The sequence below is a fragment of the Sciurus carolinensis genome, chromosome 8 (assembly GCF_902686445.1).
Source record: "Sciurus carolinensis chromosome 8, mSciCar1.2, whole genome shotgun sequence".
In the NCBI taxonomy this organism is placed as follows: domain Eukaryota; kingdom Metazoa; phylum Chordata; class Mammalia; order Rodentia; family Sciuridae; genus Sciurus; species Sciurus carolinensis.
Window position 1 is genome coordinate 97990668 of NC_062220.1, and position 25923 is coordinate 98016590.

The 25923-nt window shown below is 36.9% G+C and overlaps 1 protein-coding gene across 1 annotated transcript in view; it reads left to right on the forward strand.

Moving 5' to 3' along the window:
• Rala (RAS like proto-oncogene A) overlaps window positions 1-19980 on the forward strand; it is a 64566-nt gene extending 44586 nt beyond the window's left edge. Inside the window, exons 2-5 of the mRNA XM_047562029.1 lie at window positions 3470-3627; window positions 5681-5889; window positions 11112-11286; window positions 17980-19980. Of these exons, the coding sequence (XP_047417985.1) occupies window positions 3514-3627; window positions 5681-5889; window positions 11112-11286; window positions 17980-18102 (621 nt within the window). The 5' untranslated portion in view covers window positions 3470-3513 and the 3' untranslated portion in view covers window positions 18103-19980. The remainder of the gene's footprint in view (window positions 1-3469; window positions 3628-5680; window positions 5890-11111; window positions 11287-17979) is intronic.
• Window positions 19981-25923: the final 5943 nt, after the last annotated feature.

The window sequence follows — 25923 nt, forward strand, 5'->3', positions numbered from 1 at the left end:
TTCTAAGTTGCTAAAACCTGCCTCAAACTTGATCCACCTGCCTCTCCTTCCCAAACTCCACTTCTACCCTCTATTCTATACACACCAACCAGGGTAATCTTTTTAAAATCATAAATGATATTATGGTACTGTTCTGCTCACAGACCTTCCATGAACTTCCCTTTGCAATTATAATAAAATCTAAACATCTCCCCATGACCTTTAAATTTTTTGTGATTTAACCTTTGTTCACCATTTAGTCCTACCTCATTTTGCTCTCCTATCACTCATCGGGCTTCTACTCTGGCCTTCTGATCCCTAGAACATGCCAGCCCTCTCCCATCTTAGGGTCCTTGTGCTTATTATTCCCTATGTCTTAATGCTGTGCCCTCAGAACTGACTGGTTCCTTTATGACATTCAGAACTCAGCTCTCAAACGTCACCTCTTCAGTAGAGTCATCCTGGACCATCTGGTTGAAGTAACCCATATCCCAACTCTTTATTCCATTGTCCCCTTATTTTTTTTTTTTTTTCATTGCACTTAGGACTAATAGAATTTTCTTATTTCTGTATGTGTCTTTAAGTTTTGGTAGAAAGGGCATTGGCAATTTACTATTTAAAACAACATCTAGTGTTTTAGTTTGAATCTTCAACATCCCAAAAGGCTATGTGTTGAAGGTTTAATGGCCAGCTTGTGGCTCTATTGGGAGGTGATAGAGCCTTTAGCAGGTACAATCTAATGGAAGGAAGCTAGGTGATTAGGAGCATGCTCATGAAAGGTATATTGGACCCAGCCTCTCCTCTACCTCTATTTGCCTCCCAGCCACCATGAGGTGAGCACCATTGCTGTACTATGCTGTTTCCACCATGATGTTCCGCCTCACCACAGGCTCAAAGCAATATGACCAAGTAACCATGGCCTTAAACCTCTGAAACCATGAACCAGAATAAACCTTTACACCTTTTAAGTGAATTTTCTCAAGTATTTTGTCACAGCAACAGAAAATTAACCTGCCAGGATTAAGCAGCTTAAGTTGTGTAGTACCAAGTTTATTTAATGGGAGCAAGGAGTATTTCCTTGAGAACTGCTTTCCCTGAATGGTCTCTTAGAAGTCTGCAATGTGCCACTCATAGTTTTTAGGAAAAAAACACATTGGAAAAATATCCTTGGAAATCTCTACCTTTGTCTATTTCTGAATCACAGACTATATTTTAAATTGTTCTGGAAGGAAAAATGTTTTAACCCATTTGGTGTAACTGCTTATTCTCTCTTTCTCAACCCATTTGATGTAACTGCTTAATTCTCTCTCTCTCTCTCTCTCTCTCACACACACACACACACAAACACACACCTTAGAGTATTAATTGATTTGGTAACACCCTGAGCACATGTGTTACTTCCTGTTTTAAAAATAAAAGTTACATAGCCATAAAATGATGGTAGTTACCACCAAGAAGGGATCATAATAGTGAAAAGAAATCATTTCCTCATTTATTTAGAGATGCCAGCAATAGCATACTCCATAAACTGGTTTGAACTTCATATCTTCCAGTTTTTTGGTTAGTTATCTGTAGTACTTTCATTATTACTATTTTAAGTAGTGATGATCTTTCAGAATCTGATGACCATGTTCCCAGTACCCAGATGAAAGAAGGGCTTAGTCTAAAAAGTATAGATTGTTTTTTACCATGCCCTTCATAGTTGAAGCTGCTTCTGCTCAGATGTTTATGATGTAATAATAATAACTGGACCAAAAATTGCATGTATGGTGTGAGCTTAGTTTTGCTGAATATAGTGAAGGCAGTCTCAAAGGAAATGTGTTAACATGCTCATGCTGGTAAATGAATAGTAGGGTTGTATTTTGCTTGAATGCTTTTCAGTAATGGGCAAGTACTCCACCACTGAACTACATCCCCAGCTGCTTTTCTGTATTGGGCACAAATAGGTTTATGGGTATGACTTCTGGGTAAGACTTAAAGTAAGGCCTGGCTCTTTGATTCCCTATACAACTGGTATGTTACGCACAGATCCATGGCCTTAGCTTGTCATAGGATCTCAGGTAGCAGTAGCTGCTTTACATCAATTGGGTCTGAAGCATTCCTCAAGGTTAAGTCTTACTATCTGCATTTGTAGTCATTCATTGAACAAACATGCACTGAAGGGCTAATTTCACCAAGCCGTGTTTGTTATATTAAGCATAAGTTAAACCAAATAGACATGGCCCCACACTGGTATACTCTAGCAGAGAAGGCCCATATCAAACAACTACACAATCAATTTCAATTTGTGATAAGGGTTATAAAAGAAAAGTTAGCAGATGTTATCTGAGAATACAGGGCGGGGAAAACCTTATTTGTACTGAGAGTTACAGGTAAGGCTGAAACCTAAAACCAGAAGTTAGCCACATCAAATAAAATGTGCCAGACAGAGGAAGAGTACATAGCAAAGGCCAAGAGGCAGAGGAGAGAATTTAAGGAACAGAAGGAGACTAGCATATGTTTGAGGTAGCTGAGTAGAGAAAGATTGACCCAGATAGGGAAGTAAGCAGGACTGGGCATGGTTCTGTGAGTTGCAATTAAGAAAGCTATATCTGTAACCAAAACAAATCAGAAAGATGCTTAGGAGGAAGGTATAATCCCCTCTATTTTCTAATAACAAAAAAGTCTCTCTACTCGGGCCTCCTGTATGTACACTGAGAGTGCTTATTGTAACCCCACAGCCTTTTTTCCCCTAATGTCCGATACCATGGCCAAAGGTAACTGAGTAATCATTACTACCATATCACTACAGCTTCTATAGAAATCTGGTCTTCTCTACACTGAACACCTAAATGTATTAAACAAATGCATATTCTGAGGAAAGTGAGGGCACATTAAGCCCAAGTATTTAATTTAGATTGACTATCCACCCCAGGAAACATATATGTTTTAGTAATATAGTACTTTTGTTATGCAGTGTTGGATTCCATGTGTAGTTCTGTTACCAAGTTGTTGGGATGTGGTCTTTCTTGTAACATGACAAGCCTTTCTGTGAGTTCCTTAACATAAAGCTTGGCAGTCTCTTTTTGATCATTTATTTCTTCCTGAAATTACAAGGATCATTTTTTTTTTTTTTTTTTGCCAGTATGGATCAATATGAAACGGTGATTCTTTAACCTGTTTTCATAATTTCTGTGAATATATTCCAGTGTAGCTAATACCCCATTATTGTCAGCATGCGATTGCACTGGGAACTCCACATTTGGTCACAGCTCATTATGGAAACTATTATAAGAGAAATACCCTTGAGTCATATGCTTGTTTCATTGCCATGGCATTCTCTGATAAGTGGTTCTTTCCCTAAGTAAGCACACTTCATTTGCCATCTGTTTATAATCACTGCAGAATGAAAACTAGTATCACGAACCCTAGGGACATCATATCTCTTTTCCTACACTGGAATTCTGAAGAAGAATGTACTGAGCGTTACTTGTCCTTTCATTCTTCTTAGATCCTTCTTAATCCTCCAGTGAAAACTCGACAACACAACACACGATGGCTGCAAATAAGCCCAAAGGTCAGAATTCTTTGGCCTTACACAAAGTCATCATGGTGGGCAGTGGTGGTGTGGGCAAGTCTGCTTTGACTCTGCAGTTCATGTATGATGAGGTAAGCCCTAACTTCATAATGAGTATCAAAGTCTGGCTTTGAGAGAATATTCTCTACCTTAGTTTTGGTGCTATTTTGTATAGATTCCTTAAATCCTTAAAAGCTACTCATAATATATTTTTCTATTTTTAAGTTCAGAGCCAACATCTATATGTAACTTGATTTTACAAGTCAAGAACTCAAGATCCTTAAAAACCTCAGACTTTAAAAACAAAGCAACACTGAAATCACATCTTTTTTTTTTTTGTAATCTAATTTTACCTTTTTTTAATTTTTGTCCTTTAATGGAGACTCCCACCTTGAATTAATAGGACTGGTAGATGCAGACTTACTGAGACTTGAGGTTAACATACATAAAATGTTCTTCTGACCTCAGTGGAAAAGTCAGTTCTTTATTGTAGATTTATTGCAGCACCACATACCTTTAACCAGATAAAGACCATGTCACTAAAGTTTGTAATTATTAGACAGGCTTCTAATTTGTGTGCATGTATTTATATCAGATTTTATTATCCTTGAGTTAAGGTTTCAGCCTATATAAAAATAATGTATTCTTTTCCTAGAGGACTTCTATCAAGTCTTCATGATGTAATAGTTAATAATCTGATTTAAGGATTTATCCTCAGCACTTCCTCTCAATAGAAGCTGGGTTTTATGGTGGCAATGTATTCTTTTTTACTTAATCCTCATAACAATCTTGCATGGTAAGTAATAGCATCCCCATTATACAAAGGAGAAAACAACCTCAAACAGGTTATCCACTTTGCCCAAAGAAGGGCAAGGGTTACAAGTGTTATACCTGGTATCTTCTACAAAATGAAATCCTGCAAATTTTAACACCCCAAGTCTTTTTTTAATTGCCTGTACATTCGCATTTCTTTCACACACACCCCATTCCCTGAAATTCATTCATTTTCCTGCTCGTTGGTGACTCTGAAAAACAGTTTAGGGAAGAGGAGGATTAAAGTGGTATTTTAAATGAAATTACTGACTGATTTGTTCAGTTCCATTTTTCATACTATTCATTTGATAGTCTTTCCTCAAACTAATCCTTTTATCAGTCCCTTTCTTGATTACTGTTTTGACTTCCTTACTGGAAAGCCAAAAGTAAGAATATCCACATGCCTAACTTTTGATGATGGTTAATCACAGTGTTAGCGTATAAATATGATAGAAGGTTGAATAACTTTTGCAGTTACAAAACACTGTCCATTTTCAAAATAATTGTTTATGAGTGTCTACCAGTCTAGATACTATTCTAGACTTTGAAGGAACAGTGGTGAATAGCATATCCAAAGTATTTGCTCGCAAGGGTTAAATTTTAGTGGTGGGATATAGAAATTAAGCAAATAAATAAGAAAGTATCAGATGATAAAAATATTTATAGGAACTAGTAAAAAATTCACAAAATTCTGTGTATACATGTATGTACATACTAACAGTGATGTCAAAGAATTCATTAAGATATATGAAAGAAATTTATGGAGTGGATGACAAGAGTAGGAATGTAAAGTTTCTTAATTGTATTATTTGAAAAGTCAAATTTGGGAAGAACTCAGTTCAAGATTTGACCTCCTGTAGAGTAATATAAGTCACTTTATTCATTTCATTTTGAAGAAAGAAAAGACTTGTACTTTCAATGCTTACCTAAATATTGACCTATAAGTTATTTCCACAGTTCTGGAACAGAAACTTATATTTAGTATCTCATAGAAATGTGTTCCTAAAAATTTGATAAAATATATGTGTAATAGTTTTTGCATATATAGTGTTTTTTGTTGTTTTGTTTTGTTTTTGGTACTAGGGATTTAACCCAGGGTCACTTAACCACTGAACCACGTCCCCAGCCCCTTTTTTTATATTAGACACAGGGTCTTGCTGAGTTGCTTAGGTATAGTATTTTTTAAGAAAACAAAAGGCATTATTTTCAAGCTGTAAGCAGCCTTAGCAGTAATAATAGTTCAGTCCCATTTCTTATAATTATTTCAAAATAAGAAGTTTTGAAAAGCAAAAGTAGTAATTAAAAAATAGATGTGTTTTTCATCTTTTCTAGTTTGTGGAGGACTATGAACCTACCAAAGCAGACAGCTATAGGAAGAAGGTGGTGCTGGATGGTGAGGAAGTACAGATTGATATCTTAGACACAGCTGGACAGGAGGACTATGCTGCAATTAGAGACAACTACTTCCGGAGTGGGGAGGGGTTCCTCTGTGTCTTCTCTATTACAGAAATGGAATCCTTTGCAGCCACAGCTGACTTCAGGTATGTTTGAGAATGATATTGTTCATAACATAATGCACAAAGTTCTTTTCTAGAAACAAGGGGATGATTGATGAGAGCTTCTTGCTCGTTAGTCTTTTACTATGTCTCTATTTGTGTTTATTCTCACTTTGATATTAGTATATGACTCTGTCCACTGTGTATGTGCACAGAATATTCAGGGAACTTTACATACTCTTACAGCCATCATATTGCTAGCCTGTTAGAGCTTGAGTTTATGGCTTCTTCAAGTATCCAGAGAGTTCCTTTATGCATTCCTGAAATATTTTTCTTTAAAGTACTACTACTGTGCTGATAGTTAATAATTGGATCACATAATGAGCTCTTCCAGATTTTAAATCTTTTTGTGTTAGTCATTGATTTCTGAGCACCTGTGTAGCACTCAGTAGGCATGTTGCCATTCTCCTCACAATTCAGGTGCCCAGAATTTTTAAAATAGAAATAATATATCATTATAGACTGGCACAGTAGATTGTGTTCTACAATGTCTTATTTACTTTTGGTTAGCCAAAATCCATTTGATTTGGGGGGATAGTTTTGGTGAATGGGAACAAGGTTCCTCTATATATCTAAGAGAAATGTGGTATAAATAAGGTTGAGTATTCTTGCAAATGCTATTTGCATAATCAAACATGCTCTTTAATTCCATATTTTTATTTCTGTGTTACATATCAGCTTTGGTTAAGGGGGACACAAAAGAAGGATGTAATGTATCCTCTCATTTCAAAATTTATACAACCTAGTTGAATATATAAAGCAAGAGCAAGTTCAGGACTATGTAAGGAAACACTGGCAGTGAACACTACAAGGATCCAGGAGGGCAAAGGAACTGGGAAGCATCACAAGGTAGATTGAGCCTGAAAGAGAGGATTCTACAGATGACAAAAGAAGGCATTTCAATGGCCATACAAAAAACTGGACCAGTGTTTATACAGAGCATTCCGTTTTATGTCCACTTGAAAGTCTCAAGAACTTAAAAGGATTCTAAGATAACTTTTTTTGTAAAAAGGCATGCCATTGAGAAACTAAAATACAGATGTATGTAAAATTAAGTTTGTTAGTTTTCTATAAGGAAGGAATTTCATATATGATAGAATACAAAGGGTGGTAAATCTAATAACTTGCAAACCTGGGAGACATGTCGGAAGTTATATAAATGTCAGTGCTTATTCATTCATTCAACAAATATATGAGAGCTGAATTTGTAGCAGGTCCTGTTCTAGGTAATGGAATAAATTTTGTCACCATAGTTACTAAAGCTAATGTGGTATTTCAAGGGAATAAGGTATTTTTATGGCAAGAGAGAATCTTGGGCTATTACTGTTAAGAAAATAAGAATGATTTGTTACTCTTCTTGTGTACCTCCAATGTGGTGCCCTTCCCATAAATAAAAATGACCCCAGTGACTCACCAGCAATGGGGATAGGCATTTTTGAGAATGGTTACAGTAGGCACTCCACATGGTACCCCACTCTTTTACTGAGCTTGATTATGTTTTCCTTGATAAGGTTAAAAACTCTTGAAAGCAGGATCCATTTCTTACCCATTTCTATCTCTAGAACCCATTGTTTGCACAGTTAAGGTCATATAACAACACTGTACACATTTAATAAATATTTGATTTGATTTGAAAACTCTTAGCATTTTGGTGCTCTCTTTCCTTACATCAGAAGTAAAGAAGTTTGACCAGACTGTAAAAGAACATTCCTATTTTAAAATTCTCTAATAGCCTCTAAAACTATATTTAAAAGGAGCATAACATTACAGAAAATGTGTACAAAGGATATAGACACCCAGAAAAGTAACTAATAAAACTATTAGCTCTAAAGAATATTGTCTTCTCACCTCTGATCAGTATATCCAGATTTTTCATGGTCATGTTTCTGATACCGTCAGTCATACCATAATTTCAGTTATTGGTATTCTTGCAGCATCTGACTAAAAGTAGCTTAGTAGGTATTTATTAACAGAGTAATGGGTATATGTATACACATGACCACAAGTGCTGGAGTCACAAACATCTGAATTAGACTCACCTTCTGGTTGTTATTAAGACTGAGTGGAAAGTCAGTTGTTATCTTAGTTCAGGCTGCAGATCTTGAAGGAAAGTGGTTAAGAAAGTATAGCACTTTTGTCATTACCAACCCTGGAAAAAGGTTCTGGTTGGCCAAAAACCTCTTCACAAATACATCGTAAATGTAATAGCCATTGCTTTTTTGCAAGGTGTCATTTGAGTGGCAGGAAACAGCACTGTGTAACTATAACTGTACAGTTTAGTACATAATACCCAGATACTGGTCTTTTTAACATTTTTATTTTTTAAAAGAATTTTTAAGGTAAATACAAATCAGTGAAAGATGGATGTGACTTTCTGTGTGGTCCATAGGCCATACATAATAGAAAAATAGAGAATTCAGGTCCAGAGAACTTGCTACAAGCATTGAGTCTGTTAGAATATTTGCTACCTATCAGTAACCAGGGAAATGAAGTAATAGCAGTAACACTACCTAATATTCACACAGCACTTACCGTGGGCCACTGTTCTAATCACTTATGTAAATCAGTTCACTAATCAAACAACCCTAAGAGGTAGATATTACTGTTTCAAAAATTCTAAGCTATACATTTCTCAAAAATCAGGACTATGACCTGGCCTCTTAGCATTATAATTGGCAGTTTTCTTGAGAGTATACAAAATAATGCTTACTATTAGTAAATTCTTAAATTTGACTTTTTGAAAGTATTGTCCACATTTTTAAATGAAGAAACTGAAATACAGGGAGGTTAAGCCACTTGTCCCACCCACGTCATAGCAGAGAATTAAAGTCCAGGAGGTCTGCTTCCATAGTTCTGAGTTTGTCAGTGATGCTATATTGGCACTCATTAAGCTAATGACAATTCTTTTATAAAACCACCTTTCATATTTTTCAATAGAATACGTCATGTTTTCTATTTCAATATGGCATTTTCTCTACTACTTTTTCTTTTTTAATGTATCAAGATTTTATATAGGGCATTATTTTTAAATCATTTAAACTATCTATGACAGTATGTTGTCATATTACTCATTGTTTTGTTACTATTAAATATAACCCTCAACTGAAACAATATAAACTTTTTTTTTTTTTTTCAGAAAGATTTGATCTGATCACTGTATGTAATAATGGCACTTCCCTTCTCCAGTTCATAATTGCAGCAGGCAGTAAAGTGTCATATAACATGGAGAACCTCACCATAATGCCAGACCTCTCAGTGTTTACTGTGTATCAGAGATGGGGTCTCTCATGATGAAGTAGTCTGGGGAACTAAGTCTTCTTGTCAGGGTTTGTTTCTTTCATTATCCTGTTATGAGAACCCCTGTAGTATCTAACATAGAAGTTGGAAGTTTTCTCTGCAGTTAAATTTCTCAGGTTCAAATTCTTGATCTACTCAATTGTGACTCTAAGCAAGTTAACATTATTTTTGTGTGCCTTAGTATCTTTATCTGTAGGATAAAAATAACAACAATAGTACTAACTTCATAGGTTTGGGTAAGAAGTAAATGAGAGAATGAATACAAACCACCTAAAGTACTTCTTTGCCTGTAGTGAACACTTGGTAAAATATTGTTGGTAATGGAGGCAGTGATGGTATTCAGGAAATGTTGTTTAAGAATACAAAATAAGCCAATCCGAAGATAAGCCATGATTTTTAAATTTTTTATTTTATTTTATTTTATTTTATTTTATTTTAGGTACCTGGGATTGAACCCAAGGGCACTTAAACCACTGAACCACAGCCGTTTTTATGTTTTATCTTGAGACAGTATCTCACTGTGTTGCTTAAGGCCTCACTAAGTTGCTGAGGCCAGCTTTGAATTTGTAATCCTTCTTCCTCAGCCTCTGAAGCCACTGGGATTACGGGCATGTGCCACCACACCTGGCCCATGTTGATTTTTATCGTGACTCAAGAATCACCATATGATCCTTGGCGAAATCAAGTGTACTTTGCTCATCTGCCATTCACATAGTTCATTTTCTCAGTTTTAACCTACACTACTTATTTTCATTAGTTTCAGCACCTTAATAATTTCAGAGACAAAGATAGCAAGATAAGTAAATTTAAGTCTTACATATTTCCTTTCATTTGTTGATTTTAAAAGTGAATTGAATATCTTCCTCCAGTAGATAATCATAACAACAGTTAACATATATTGAATATTTACTACATTCCATGCAGTTATAAGCACTTTACATTTATTCCTCATAGCAACCATAGAAGAAAGGTATTGTTGATCCCATTTTATAGAAGAGGAAACTGAGACCAATAAGTACTTTGCTCAGAGTCACATGACTGTGAAGAGCAGAACTTGCAAATACTTGCAAATTACTGATATTTCACAGTATGTAACTTACCTCTAAATGCAAAATTTGTGCTCAGGAACTGCTTCCTATAATTTCTGGCATGTGTGAGATTTTAAAATGCTTTTGTGGGACCTTTGATATGACGTGATGAAAATAGCACTCTCTACCTCTGTGATCTTCCTCCCAAAAGCCCATAACTTCATTTTAATTGTGAGAAAAACATTGCCCAAATCCCTGCTGAGAGACGTTGTATAAATTACCTAATCAGCACTCCTCAAAATTATCAAGGTCATCAAAAACAAGAAAACTCTGAGAACCATCACAGCCAAGTGAAGTCTCGGAGACTAAATGTCATGTGGTATTCTGGATGGTCTCCTAGAACAGAAAAAGAATATTAGGTTCAAACTAAGAATATCCAATAAAGTTTGAACTTAAATAATAATGTATCATTTTTGGTGCCTTCATTATGGTATTTGTACACATGTACCCACACTAATGAACAATGTAACAGTTGTGGAAACTCTCCATGCTGTCTTCACAGCTCTTCTGTAAATCTTACAACCTTCCAAAATAAAAAGTTTATTTTAAAAAAACATAAAAGCTTTTGGGGAAAGTTGTACTTGATTCTTTTCATTTTGTACCTCTGCTGCCATGTTCATATTCCCTACTGTGGTTTATTTTTCCACCATACTGAAATGAATGTATACCTCAGAAAATTGATGATAGAATAAGGAAGAAGTATTTATTCTATGATGTAATAGATAAGCTTGTTGCTTATTGAAATATAAAAATGCTAATTGCAGATGACTAGTTGCTATTTTTTTTACCAAGTAGAAATATTTCTCATTTTCTCTTATCTAGGGAGCAGATTTTAAGAGTAAAAGAAGATGAGAATGTTCCATTTCTACTGGTGGGTAACAAATCAGATTTAGAAGATAAAAGGCAGGTTTCTGTAGAAGAGGCAAAAAACAGAGCCGACCAGTGGAATGTCAACTATGTGGAAACATCTGCTAAAACACGAGCTAATGTTGACAAGGTAAAATGTGACTCTCTTTATTACTACATCATGTTAAAAATAGGCTGATTTGATTTAACTCAGCTCCATTTTGTCTAGAATGTTATGAGATTTAAATAGAGATTTAATACATGTTGATATTTGTCATAGCTGCATTTTTAAGTATAATGTGTTAGGAATTTCTTACATGACCTTGTCTTTAGCTTCCCAAGAGACATTAAGACATGAAGTACTTTAGCCGAAAGTACTTTTTTCTTTTTTGGTAGACTGATGTCATTCCTGAACTGACTCTCTGCCTATTTTTCTTATTCTGATGGGGCTGCCTAGTTGAAAAGGAGTTTTAGAAGTCCCAAGATGGTAGTACCAAATTTCCTCCTCCTGACCTGATGCCTGCCCAGCCCCATTTGAGTTCTCAAAACCAAAGGTGCCTCCCAAGATGACATAATCTCCAAGATATAAGAATTTTAAATCTTTATTACTGTTACTACATTCTCCGCCCTCAGCCTTTTTTACCCCTGAGTGGAAAGGGAAATTCTGTTTCCTTCTTACTTATCTTTCCACTTTGTGCAGAGTGGCCCTTCCTGGGAACCAGGTGTGGAACCTGTGCCAGGTCTCTAGGAACCTCCCCAAGTGCATTTCATTCTGCTGCCTCCAGTGATGAGGAAGACTATGTTCTGGGTGGAGGCAGCACAGTTGCTTGAAGGCCTCCAGGTGGGACCTTTCTTCACCCCACCAAATATCTACACTCCATAGTAGTGGCTTTTAACCTCCAGTGTGCAAATTAATTGCCTATAAAACTTAATAAACACACATCATTGGTTCTTACCCCTAAAGATTTTACTTCACTGGGTCTGGGATGGAACATGATCAGAGCCCTGACAGGACAGTAAGAAGATCCATAGTTCAGTGGGAAAATGATCTAAGAACAAGAACAGGCATGTTGCAGAAAGAAAACACAAATGGCTTTTAAACTTGAAAAAGAAGTTAAGTCTCACTTATAAAAAGGGAAGTACATTTTTAAAATGTAATGGCATGTCCTTTTTTTAGCCTGACACATTGGAAAAAAGCAAAGAAGTTGATAATACATTCTTGGCAAGAGTATAGAAAAACAGGAAACTCATATGTTGGTGGAAGGACAATGTGGTGATTATCTGTCAAAATTATGACCCAACAATTCAAGTTCTATAATTGTATTTTACAGGAAGAAAAATCATCTACTCACTTATAAATGTATGTTCAACCATAAACATTGAGGCATTTATAGAAACAAAAACACTGGAACTATCCAAATGTCCAGTAACAGACTGGTTTAAATTATGATGTGTTCATATAGTGGAATTCTACCCAACCATTAAAAAAGAAATAGGTATAGAACTAAATGTGCTGACAGGAAATGATCTGCAGTATGAAGTGGGTGAGAAAAGCAAAGTGCAGAACAATGTCTGTAGTTTGTTGCTATCTGTATTTTAAATGCACACTGAAGGGCTGTGGGGTGTAACTCAGTGCTTAATGTGCACACGGCCCTGGTTCAAGCCCCAGCACATCAATCAATATATAAATGAAAAGTAAATAAATGTACACTCATCTGTCTGTATATATCATAAGGATATGTAAGGATGTGGTACCTGTAGTTATCACCAGAGAAATAAATTACAGGTATATGCTCATTTCATTCTAAATACTCCTCTGGATTTCTTTATTTGCCATAGGCATATTTTACCTTTTCAAAAGAGAAAAAATAAAGGGATGAGATTGTTTTAATTACCGTGGCTACAGAACAAAATAAACTTCCTAGATACAAGAATAGATTCTGCTCAGATTCTGTGCCTTAAGAATTTAGAGAGGGCACGTTTGGAGATTGCTCATATGTGCTCCACAATGTTTGATGCCTTAGCTAAAAAGCTTCATGTCTGTAAGTATCTGAATTTAGTTCTGAAGACTTGTTCACACCTGTCTGGTTCAACCAGTTGATGCTGGCTTTTGTCCAGGAATGCCTCAGCTCCTATCCACATAGGCTTCCCCGTCTGACCTTTTCCTTGTGTGTTAACTTGGGCTTTCTCACAGCACAGTGGCAGAGTTCCAAAGGCAAATGTCACAAGAGAATAAGAACCAGACAGAAACTACACTGCCTTTTATTACCTAGTCTTTGAAGTTGTGCAGCACTATTTCATCCTGAATCTGTCAGTCAAGGTAGTCACAAAATACCACCTAGGGTCAGGAGAAAAGTTCAGCATAGACTGCCTCTTGATGGAGAGTGGCAAGAGTCTGACAATACATATAGAAAATACTAATGTGACAGTTTCAGAAAAGATAATCTATCAACTAGTGGTCACCTCCAACACAAAATTACATTAAATGATGCTGCATGTAAACTGAGGTACAAATTCATACTGAAAACTCTTAATTTCATATGCTGCTATTCCCTGAAAGTGACTACCTCAATGGCTAAATAAAAGTAACCTCTAGCTATTAATCAGTTTCTAAAATTAGTTTATACTTGTGTGTTTTGCTGAGGAAATAATGTAATAGTTAGAAGAACTAATACTTATTAGTACTTTTAAGAACTGGGCACTGTGGCAGTCACTGACCATGTAATCCTAAATGTTTATGAGTAAAGGTGGATACTCTCCTCATGTTCACTTTTTAGATGAGAAATCTGAGGTACAGAGAGATACATAACTAGAATAAGGTCACATCTTTCCTTATTCTTTTACTTAAAATAACAGTTGGAATAGGTATGATATCTTCCATTTGGGATGTCATGCACTTCTAGAAACCTGATTGTGAATTTTCAAGAATGAGAAGTGTTAATGTTGCCTTATGTTGATTCATTGTGAAGCATGATATGTTGTCACAGACAATAAATACTGGCTTTTCTCAAGATCACTGGACTCATTCTTTATCCTTATCTGGATTCCAAATGAACTACTGAATGAAAACTCAAAGAGGCAGATTTTCATTCTACTCTGAAATGTTGTAACAAACTAAGCTGTTGAATCTGGGGCATGGGCTGCCACAGAGTGATCACCAGAGGCTAGAAGACCATTCTGGGCAAACTACTATGCACTCATTGGCTCCATTCAGTGGCCTTTCTAGGAACCTCTAGCTTTAGTTCTTAATATCTAACTCTGAGGTTGCTCTTGATTTTAAGAAACATCTTGGCAGAATGGAAAGAAGTTGAGCAAGTAAGTAGATGTCAATAGAGGAAGTATGATTTATTATGTCAAGAGAGTCAATTTTACATTGAAAGAATTTTAGGAGATGTGTGCTTTATTTTTTCAAAAATATTACTGTGGATTTCTTTATTATATATGTAATGAATGAATACATGCTAATTATATAAAGAAAAATAACAGAAATAAAGTGAATTGCTTTTTACCCATATGCCACTCTTCTTCCCTCCCTGTAGTAACCAGTGCTAACACAGCTGTACCTTTCCAGTTGTTAAAGGCAGGCATATCTACATCTAAGGGAAAGTTAACATTTGCTTGTTTTCCCTATATGTTAGTAGGATTTGCATGTGTGTTTCTGTAATTTGAATTTTAAACTTTAGACAGATAGATACCACTCTTACCATTAATCTATATAAAGAAGTATACCCACAATCTTTTTAAAATCTACAAAGTATTCTGTAGTTAGGCTTTCCCATAGTTCAGCCATTTTCCTATTAATGGCCTTGTGTTGTTCACAGTTTTTCTGTTACAAACAATACTTCAGTAAACTTTCTGTGTGTGCACACATCAATGCAAGAGAAAACAAAAGGGTGAGCTGGGAGCAGTGGTACACACCTATAGTTGCAGGTACTGGAGAATTGCAAGTTCAAGGCCAGCCTGGGCAAGACTCAGTCGCAAAATAAAAAATAAAAAGGACTGGGAATCTTACTCAGTGATATAGTGCCCCTGAATTTAATCCCCAGTACCACCAAGAAGAAAAGAAAAGTCAAGTATACATTTTAAATTGTAGTGACAAGTTACCCTTCAGAATGGCTGCCTTTACATCCCACCAGCAGTGTGTGAAGAAATCTTTTCCCACACAGCCTTGCCAGCCCAAATTAAAACAATCTTTAAAAAAAATCACCATTAAAATATTTTAATTTTTAATTGTTTCCTGATTGCTACATTTTCTGCTTTTTTTTTGGACAGGGAGGTAGGGGTATTCTGGGAGTGAACTGAGAGACTCGCACGTGCTAAGCATGTGATGTAGTCACTGCCTGTGTATGTTCTGTGGATTATCTGAAATTCTTTTCTTCTTCTGCCCATTTATCAAATAACTTGTTTATCTCTTGGATTCCTGAGTCCATTTTATATTAAGGACATTAAACCTTTGTCCATTTACATCTGTTGTAAATATTGCCTCCTAATCTGTACCTCATTTTTTTATTGGGCTTATTTTGTCTTTTGGCATGGACAAATATTAAAGATTATGTTGTCAATTTGTTGCTGTTTTCCTTTGTGATTTCTGAGCTGAACTCTTTATTTTACTTGGAGCATCTGCCATTCTAAACTTTAAAAAAACTCAGTTTTTTACTTTATTTCTGTATTGGTTTTTATAAGAGATACCTAACTCATTTGAAAATGTAATATTATCTGTTCCTGTGAATTTGGGGCTACTAACTACTTAAAATGAAGAAACTAATGAAGGCAAAGAAGTTAAACAAGAGCCTGTATATTTGTTTTGTCTGGTTTTATCTTGATTTATGTGAGAAGTGATTTCTTACAGTCTCTAGAATTAGAAAGGCCAAATTTTGTACTTACTGTGTTTCCCTAAAATAGGAAAAGAGAAAGAGGAAGACAGAAAGAAAAGAAGGTAGAGGGAGGAAAAAAGGGAGAGAAATAATATGAGAGTATCTGTCATAAGTTGGAAGAAACCCTAGGTCTAAGGGGTTGTCATTTGTCTGGTTCATCAAAACTAGTTCTTTATTCCTTTCCCTAGTTACTCATTTCTTTCAGTTGGTATTTAAAGCAGAGCTTCCTTCAGCTATAACTCATTAAATGCAGACTTTAAATTTTTCCTACTGTTTTTTAGGTGAATTGACCTTGGTGGTTTCTGATAATTTTTGTGGTGCTGGGGATCCAACCCAGGGCCTCATGCAGTGAGGCAAGTACTCTACCACTGAGTTCCAGCTCCAGCCCCCTATTCATTGGGGTTTTATTTTCATTTTTATCCTTAGTACCTATTATAAGATTAATATTTCATATACTTTGTTTTAAAGACCCTTGAAATAATCCTTTCCTCCACATAATTGTGTCACCAACTTGGAATATAGTCAGTCTTATTTCATTAATTTTCAGTGTTTAGGCATTGCTTTTTGTGTGTTAATTGCATTTGTTGAATGTGTAAAACATGTTTCCAAGAAGTTGCATAACATAACAAGGTGTATGCAGAGGTACTTCACTAATCCCTCCACCTTTATCCTTTCCTCTTGAAAATAAAATTGTTAGTGTTTTGTTTTCATTTCATTGTTTCTTTTTGTAAAAGAAAGAAAATACATGTGAATTCCTGTTCTGCACACACACAAAACATGTAGCTGTCTATATACTATTCTGCACCTTGGATTTTTCAGTTAAACTTTTCCATTAAAGAATTAAAGGCACAAATTGGGTCTGTAGCTCTGTGGTAGAACACTTGCCTTGGAGTGTAAGACACTGGGTTTAATCCTCAGCACCACATAAAAATAAATTAAGATATTTTGTCCATCTACAACTAAAAAATATTTTAAAAAAATAAAAGAGTTAAAGGCATGTTAGGAAAAGCATGTTGGTCATTACATACACATATTTACGTACAACATCATTATCTTCTTATTTCTTGTTTTTAGTCTTGTTAAATTTTATTCTATAATAGCTGAATTTTTAAAAAATTAGAGTGCAAAATTGTGAACTATATAGATTATTCATTCATTATCATATTATATATAGTGTGAATTCATGTCCTTCCAGGCCCCTCTCTGTTAAGAGAACAGGTACATTTGTAATTGAAACTTAACTTTTGAATTGTTTTACTAGGAACTTTAAGCTATCATTGCTAAAGTCATTATTTTTCGATTCCTATACATTAGACACAAATTCATAAATTCTCAAAAAATGGTATCAATATGATAAAGAATTTACGAGCTGGAGTTATGGCTCAGTGGTAGAGCACTTCCCTGGCATGTGCGAGGCCCTGGGTTCAATCTTCAGCACCACATATAAATAAACAAATAAAAGAAAAGAAAAAAAAAAATAATAAAGAATTTCTTTTCTTCATCTCCTTTTCTGAATAGTTCTAAAAAATAGGGCTGAAGAAAATGAGATACTAAATATGATTAGTATTAAGTATGAATTTTATTATACAAATAAATCACTATTAAATGTGGATTAATAGAATACACTTATTAATCATAAAGTACTCAGATATACTCCATTTTCTCTTTTTTCAAAAAGTGTGATTCAGAAAATGGTCTAGTTTTCCCATTTTCTCAAGATACTAGGAGAATCAGACTTCAGTTTTCAGACTTTTAGTTTCTTCTCCAAGAAGAACTCTTAAGGGTTGGGGGTGTGACTCAGTGGTAGAGCACTTGCCTAGCACAGGCAACACTCTGACTTGATGTCTGTCACTGCCCACTCCCCCCCGAGAAAGCTCTTAAATGTTTATTCTTCTGTTATTCTCAAGGTTTAACTGCTGTGATTTAAGTTCATATTACTTATTTATTTTACTTTATTTTCTCCTATCTAGGTATTTTTTGATTTAATGAGGGAAATTCGAGCCAGAAAGATGGAAGACAGCAAAGAAAAGAACGGAAAAAAGAAGAGGAAAAGTTTAGCCAAGAGAATCAGAGAAAGATGCTGCATTTTATAATCAAAGCCCAAACTCCTTTCTTATCTTGACCATACTAATAAACATAATTTATAAGCATTGCCATTGAAGGCTCAATTGACTGAAATTACTTTAACATTTTGGAAATTGTTATGTATCACTAAAAGCATGAATTGGAACTGCACTGAAAGTCAAATTCACTTAAAAAGAAATTAACGTGGCTTCACCATGAAGCAAAGTTCAACTTACTTCATAATTGCCTACATTTATCACAGTCCTGAATGTAGCGTGTGAGCTTGTGTTTCTCGGGCAGTCTTTCTTGAACTGTTAAAAGAGGTGAAATGGGGGTGGGGAATGGGAGGAAAGACCACTTTCTCTGGTGTTTATTATAAAGTTTAAATTTTATATCATTTTAAAATGTCTTGGTCTTTACTGCCTTGAAAAATGACAATTGTGAACGTGATAGTTAAACTGTACCACTTTTTTAACCATTGTTATGCAAAATATAGAAGAAAAAGTTATTGGCATGGTTGTTGCTTATAGTTAAACTGAGATTAATTTATGGATTTGCATTAATTACCTGGTGATTAACTTTGAAAAGTGGTGTAAACTTGGAAAATTTTGAATATGCCTTAATTTCGAAAATGTAAAATGCCCAGTTACATCACCCTGGGTGTGTTCTCACTGCTACTGTGGGCCCACTCACTGCCCCAGGAGTCCTGGTGAGAGAAGATCTTACCTTTCTTAGATGAAGTGCAGCTTTTGTATAGAAGATTCTTGAGAAATTACTATCTGCTAGGAGTCTGTCCAAATTAAAAATGTGTGCCATACTCTGGTTCTTGAAAATAAAGTTCCAGAGCTCCTTGATTGCTTTTAAATAAACTATGACGTAGTAAATGAAGGGCCAGCATGTTCTTGTAATACTTTTAGACTACAAGGATTCAGCACTAGTGATGTTTGAATGAACCTTTTTTTTTTCTCTTAAGATGCTGGTTCCTGGAAATCACTTTCTACAAGCCGTGAGCATATAAGTGTTAAGCTTTTAATCTCCTGGGAGCAGGGCACAGGAAAAAAGTTAACAGTGCTATGCAAATTGCACTAGAATACGTCGGGAAATATTCATGCTTGCCACCTGTCCTCTTCTAAATTTGTATTCATGAGGTTACAGTTTGGCTTTATGGAAGTTATTAGTATTTGTGGTCTGTTTATGTTCATAGTGAAGAACACTGTAACTACATTTTTCTAAAGTTAACATCAAGCAATCAAACACAGGTATAGTGCAAAAAAACGTTTGGCACAGACCAAACATTAGACTGGATCACCATTGTGTGGCGTTCCCGTTGGAAGAATTCTAGCATGTTGTTTGGGAACATAATTTCAATGGGAAGTTTACCACTATCAAATTTTTCTTATCATCTTTAGAATGTGGCTAAGACCGTTGATTCAACAAATTTTATCTTTCTGTTGCTCAGTCCTAATTTTTAACAGGTCAAAGATGTATTCAGGCATTCCAGGGAACAGGTGTGTTTGTAAAATTATCAAAATAGACTTTTTAGGAACTTGACTCTTTAGATATTACATCCTGCTTGTCATGTTAAATATTTGTCCTTAAGGGTTTGAGATGTACATCTTTCATTTCATATTTCTCATGAGCTATGCCATGTGCAGAATTAAACTTACAATGTCACGCTGGCCGGCAGGCCCAGCAGTCTCCATGTGTACTCATTGCAGTCTTATTGAACCAGGGGTCCTAACCACTAACATCGTGACTTTGCTTTGAGACCTTTCCTCTCCTGGGTACTGAGGTGCTATGAAGCCAACTGACAAAGATGCATCACGTGTCTTCGGCTGATGCCACTACCCGAATCGTTTATTTGCAATTTGAGCCATTTAAAGACCAATAAACTTCCTTTTTTAAGATGTTTGTGGTGTTACTTGATGTTTACAATATGACAGTTTATTGACGGGCATCTTAAGCAGAGATTTAGAAACAATCTTTTTAGCCATCAGTTTGGGGACTTCTTTGTGTAACGATAGATTTCCTAAATTACAGTGTCATCATTACTCATTTTTAAATCAAGGCTTAAATGGAGACGCCCATGTGCACAATTACATGGAAGATACTCTATGTTGCCAAGAAAATCCCAAATGTGTGCATTGCTTTTGGAATGCTACTAAACTCTAGAATGAATAGGTGCCAGATATTATATTCATTTTCTAATTAGAATGGCCCCCAGAGATTATTTAACTTCCAAAATGTGCCAGGAATGACTACCCTGTTAACTATTTCACCAAGCCACTTTTTCACATTTAATGTCTGTTGGAAAATTATAGGCTATCAAATAGCCTTCAATTCAGAAACAGTGTCTCAATATTAAACACAAAGTCAAGTTGTAATTGGCATAATTCAGATTTCACTGTGCAGACCCATTCTTAACACCAACATGGGATATGATATTAAATACTATGCACCCAACAAAGTTAGACTAAGTTCTCATCTCAGACTGAATTAGAATATCATGTCTCAAGATTTTATGACAAGAATAGAAAACAAAATTTGGCAACCTTATATTAGTACCTTAAGTGTAAACTATCAAAACCTTTACTAAAATTGCTGTAGAGGTTCCAGAATAATCCTTTTTATTTAACCCACTAATAGTCTTTCTTTGCAAATTACTTTCAAAGTTAAGTGTCATGGGTCAATAAATGGTTTTTGTGCCTTTAGTAAATTTTTATGGACTGCCTACTTTGGGTATTGTTGGGAATATGTAAGTGAAAGGCAAACGTGTTAGGGACCATTGCAGAAATTCACTCTGAAGAAAGTAACAACACACCTCATGCACAAGGAGAGGAAGTGAAGTTAAAAGCAAGCCTGGCGCACACCTGTAATTCCACCAACTCCAAGGCTGAAGCAGAAGGATCACAAGTTTGAGGTCAGCCTGAGCAACTAAGACCCTATCTCAAAAATAAAGAGGACTGGGGGTGGGGGGCTCAGTGGTAGAACACTCCTGGGGTCAAACCCTGGTATCAAAGGGAAAAAAATTAATCAAAAGATCAGAAATTGATTAGTTCTTACTCTGGCTAGGCCCCTCTAGCACATCCTACATGTCAGGTTCTGTATCTATGTTTAAATGTAACAATCTAATGAAATGAGTTCCTTCATTAACCCATATTTTTGCACAAAGAGACAGAAAATTTGAATAGCTATCCAAGGCCACAAAGCTGACAATTATTAACTGGGATTGGGCATAAGCAATCAGGTTCCTGATACCATGCTCTTAATCACTGAACAGAGGAGGAAAAGGGAGAAGCAGAGTGGAGCTCGGACTATAGTTTTTCATTAAGTACTAAGGTGGGAAGTGACTGGGGATTTCTTATTCCTTCAAGGATTGTCTGCAGAAAGCTTTGCAGATGTTGCTGTGTAAACAGAAAAGAGGCCTCTTCTGGTTGCTAAGATAAGCGTTGGGAGGGAAAACCTTGTGCAGAACTCAGCTGTGGAGTCAGGCCTTACTGTGCTTTTTTCCATAACATCAGTAAAAAGGCAGCTTGCCTTTGGCAGCCTCGAGCTTTCGTCCCATGTTTATTTAACTGCAAAATAATTTCCCAGTTCTTTGCTCTAACAGCTCTGCATGCAGCTGTTGTAGGGGACTGCCTGCAGATACGCGGCAAAGGGGTGGGGTGCGTTCTCAATCAGTACCCAGACACTGCTTCTAGGAATGAGGTGGGGGGCATTTAAAATTGCTTAAAAGAGGCCGTACACCATGATAACTTGGATGGCTAATCCTATAGAAGGACAAGATTGCTTTTATCAGAAGTGCCAAGGAAAACAAAACAGCTAGCTTGCTTAGATACTTGCAAGCATCAAGCAGTTAGAAAATACTCCTAAGGGCAGTGTTTGAAACAGCCAAGAAAAAAGAATGGAGGCTTGTTGAACTGGAAGGTAAAGGAGCTAGTGTGAGAGCTAACTTCCAGGACTCGCAGACAGGCCTGCAGCAGATGTGCAGTGGAATTTCAGGTTGCACCCCGACGGTTGCAGCATCATGTGGCAATTCTTGCTTATGGACTGATCTTCAAAAAGGATGCAAGACTTGATGAAAGGATTAAGACAATTTGCCTCGGATCCTAAGAATTGTCCTAGAAAGGCCCTTAATAGCCATTCCCTCAGTTCACAGTTCAGAAGAAAGAATGAACGTGCACAGGATCCCATGAGTAATATAAGATCCAGAATTAAAATGTAGGTCTTGGGGCTGGGGAGATAGCTCAGTTGGTAAAGTGCTTGCAAGGCAAGCACAGGACCCTGGGTTCGATCCCCAGCACCACCAAAAGAAAAAAAAAAAATGTAGGTCTTACATACATGAATGCATCACAGTGAATCTCACATTGTGTACATCCACAAGACTGGGATCCTAATTAGAATAAGATATATTCTATGCTTGTATAAATATATCAAATTGTATAAATATATCAAATTAGTTTCTACCATCATGTATAACCAGAAAGAACAACAACAAAAATGCAGGTCTTCTGTCTTCTAATTCCAATTCTTCCCATTTATCTTTCCAAGTTCTGGGTCCAGGCCAAGGGTGCTTTAAATGGTGATAGCACAGCGGAGTCTGAGGATTCCCAGAGCCTGAGGAGCTGAAATTCAAATTCCGCCTCCATCCCTTCTCATTGGCCTGGAGGACTTTCCGCGAATGTCAGCTTCCTGATTGTAAAACAGGCATTCAGTGACTAAGTCCTAGAATTATTGTGAGGATTATACAAATAATAAGTCATTTTTTACTACAGGGCATATATTTTTTTAATCAACCAGAGACTCCGGTTGCCCCAATTCTGGACTCACTAAATCTCAGCACTGAAAAAAACTCTTGAGTGAAAGATCATGGGACCGGGAAAATGAATGTAGAGACTAGTTCTCCTTTGCAGTATTGGGGATAGAAACCAGGGTCTCACACATGCTAGGCAAGCACTCTACCACTGAGCTAGATCCCCAGTCCTTCTTAATTTTTTATTTGAGACAGGATATTGCTAAGTTGGGCAGGTCGATCTTGAACTTGCAATCTGGCCTCAGCCTCCCAAGCAACTGGGATTATAGGTATTTGCCAGAACACTGGGCTCTTTGTGCTCTTTCTTCCTTACCCTGGTACCATTCATCAAAATCAGGAATTCTTGCCAGTGAGATAGGGAGTGTGGAGTATGAAGACCCTGGAAAAAAGGACAAGTCAGAGGTAGAGTCACAGGAAGGTAAAGTTGAGCTCAAGTACAGAATTGAATAATGGTTACCAGAGCCTGGGAAGCAGGGTGGGGTGGACAGAGGATGTTAATGAGTACAGAGGTGCAGCTGGCTAGGAAGAATGACTTACAGTGTTCCTCAGCATGGTAGGCTAACTACGGTCACAATATTTCAACATAGCTAATAGGATTATAAATGTTAACACAAAGAAATTATAACCATCTGAGATGACAGGCCAGTTATCCTGATCTAATCACTATATATCATATTCATATATTAATAAGTATCACACTGTACCCCCATAAAATGTATAATCACTATGTGTCAATTTTCAAAATCCTTTTTTAAAAAGCAAGAAGAGAAATTTTAAAATAGATGTACCTTGACACTTACAATAAATGTCTTCTGAAAGCAAAAGAGAGAAAGAGTCACCAGTTCCTATCTCAGCCTCCCTGGAGGCCCAGAGCATTGAGGAGAGGCAAACTTGAGGAATAACATGGGGCTATTACCTCTCTGGCTTTCGATAGGAAAGTTCCTGCTGGAGGATGACTGCAGAATACCTCCACTCATTGACAGACTGGCGCCAGCCAATCATTCACCATTCTCACCCTTGGTTTGCAGGGAACAATGCTATAGTTAAGCATTGCTTAAGAATTTCATCCAAGAAGTTTTTTAGAACAATCTGAAGTACCAGCTCCAATAGCTTGAAGGTTCACCTAGCTTTATAGTTTGAGTCATAAATGCCCCCCACAAAGATCCATGTAGTAAAGGTCTGGTTGCCAGCATGGTGCTATTGGGAATCACAGGGCCTTGAGGAGGTGGGGTACTTGTGGGAGGAAGTTAGGTCATTGGAGGTATGCATTGAAGGGAACTGTGGAACACCAGTCCCTCCCTCCTCTCTTTCACTTCCCAGCCATGAGGTAAGTGGTTTTTCTCTGCCACATGCTGCCCCCATGATGTGCTGCCATGAGCCCAAAGTAACAGGGCCAACTGATCATGGACTGAAACCTCTAAGACTTTGAGCTAAAATAAACCTTTCCTCTTTTTAAGTTGTTTATCTTGGGGATTTATTATAGTAACAGAAAACTGACTAACACAACTAGTGAACTCCATGGCATAGGATGTGAGTGAGGCTGCATCTTTGGAATTATAAGGTGGTTCACTGATTCAAACCACCAAAGTAGAGCAGCCTGCCTTCACCTTGACTCTCCATTCTTTAGATCAGCTTGCATCACAAGAAACAACCTTCTTAAATGGGCCAGTAAATAGCATGGGTAAAGTGGGCACATATGCCTATATGTACATGATAGTTTGCCTCTTTCTTAACCTGCCACAAACATATAGCATTTCTGAAATCCCAAAAGGAAAGTACTATATATCTCAGGGAAGTGATGGTAAATGAAAATGATCATTCACAATGAAATTAACTGACTTACGAAACCGAAGTCAGAGTTATATTCATCCTGAGACACAGTTAACATCTAAAAGCTTGTATCAACACAGAATTTTTAAAACATGGAAAAAGAGAAACAAGAAAATGATATAAAACAGCAGTAACCTCTTGTGAAAATGCAGCCGGTAGCATATCCAGGTTCCCCCTGCCCCACTGTGTCACACAGAGACTGAAACACCCTTTCAAAATAATCAGTGATTTCCTTGTAAGGTTGCTCCTCTACTGGGAGATGCTGCAGCTGTCACTGTCCGGGGTAAAAGGTTCATAACCATTTTCAGGGGAGCAGGCAAGTCCTCAGTGCAAGAGGACTTTGGAAGGCCAGCCTGTGACTGTCAGGGCAACTACACAGAACACTCTAGAAAGGAAACCCCTGCACTTGGGAGCAAGTTCCTTCTGTTCCATGACAGACCGTTTGCTCATTCACTTCTGCATTCCTTCACTCATTCATCAGCTCATCAAATGATGTTTTTGAAGACCAGGGAAGTACAGACCTTCTCCACGTCTTTACCACCTCCATTCTAATCCAAGTTGAACGATCTCCCCCGAGTTCCTGCCAGAGCCTCCCAGGTTTTCACACCATGCCCACTCTTGCTCCTCTGTCCTTTCCCAACCCCATCCCTCCTGGATACAGCAGCCAGAGCAGACTGCAGGTCTGATCATGGCTTCCCTTTGCTTAAACTATTTCTATTACTTCCCATTCTTCCTAGGATAAACACAGGACTCCAAAAATGTGTGATAGGCCCCCAGAGATGTTCACGTCCTAATCCCCAGAATTTGTTGACATGTTTTTATCTTACATGGCAAAGGAAACTTCCCAGATGTGTTTAAGGATCTTGAGGTGAGGAGATAATCTTGGGTTATCCTAGTGGGTCCAATGTAATCACAAAGGTGCTTGGAAAGAGGGAAGTAGAGGATCAGGGTGAGAGAGTCAGAGGAAGAGGACAATGTAAGCAGAGAGCTGGGTGACAAAGTGCCATGAGCCAAGGAAAGCAGGAAAGAGCAAAGATTCTCCCCTAGCATCTCCAGAAGGAACACAGTTCTGCCAACACCTTGGTTTTGACTCCATAAAACCCATTTTAGGCTTCTGACTTCCAGATCTATAATAAAATTGTGTGTGTGTGTGTATGTGTGTGTGTGTGTGTGTGTGTGTGTGTGTGTGTGTGATTATACTTCTTCA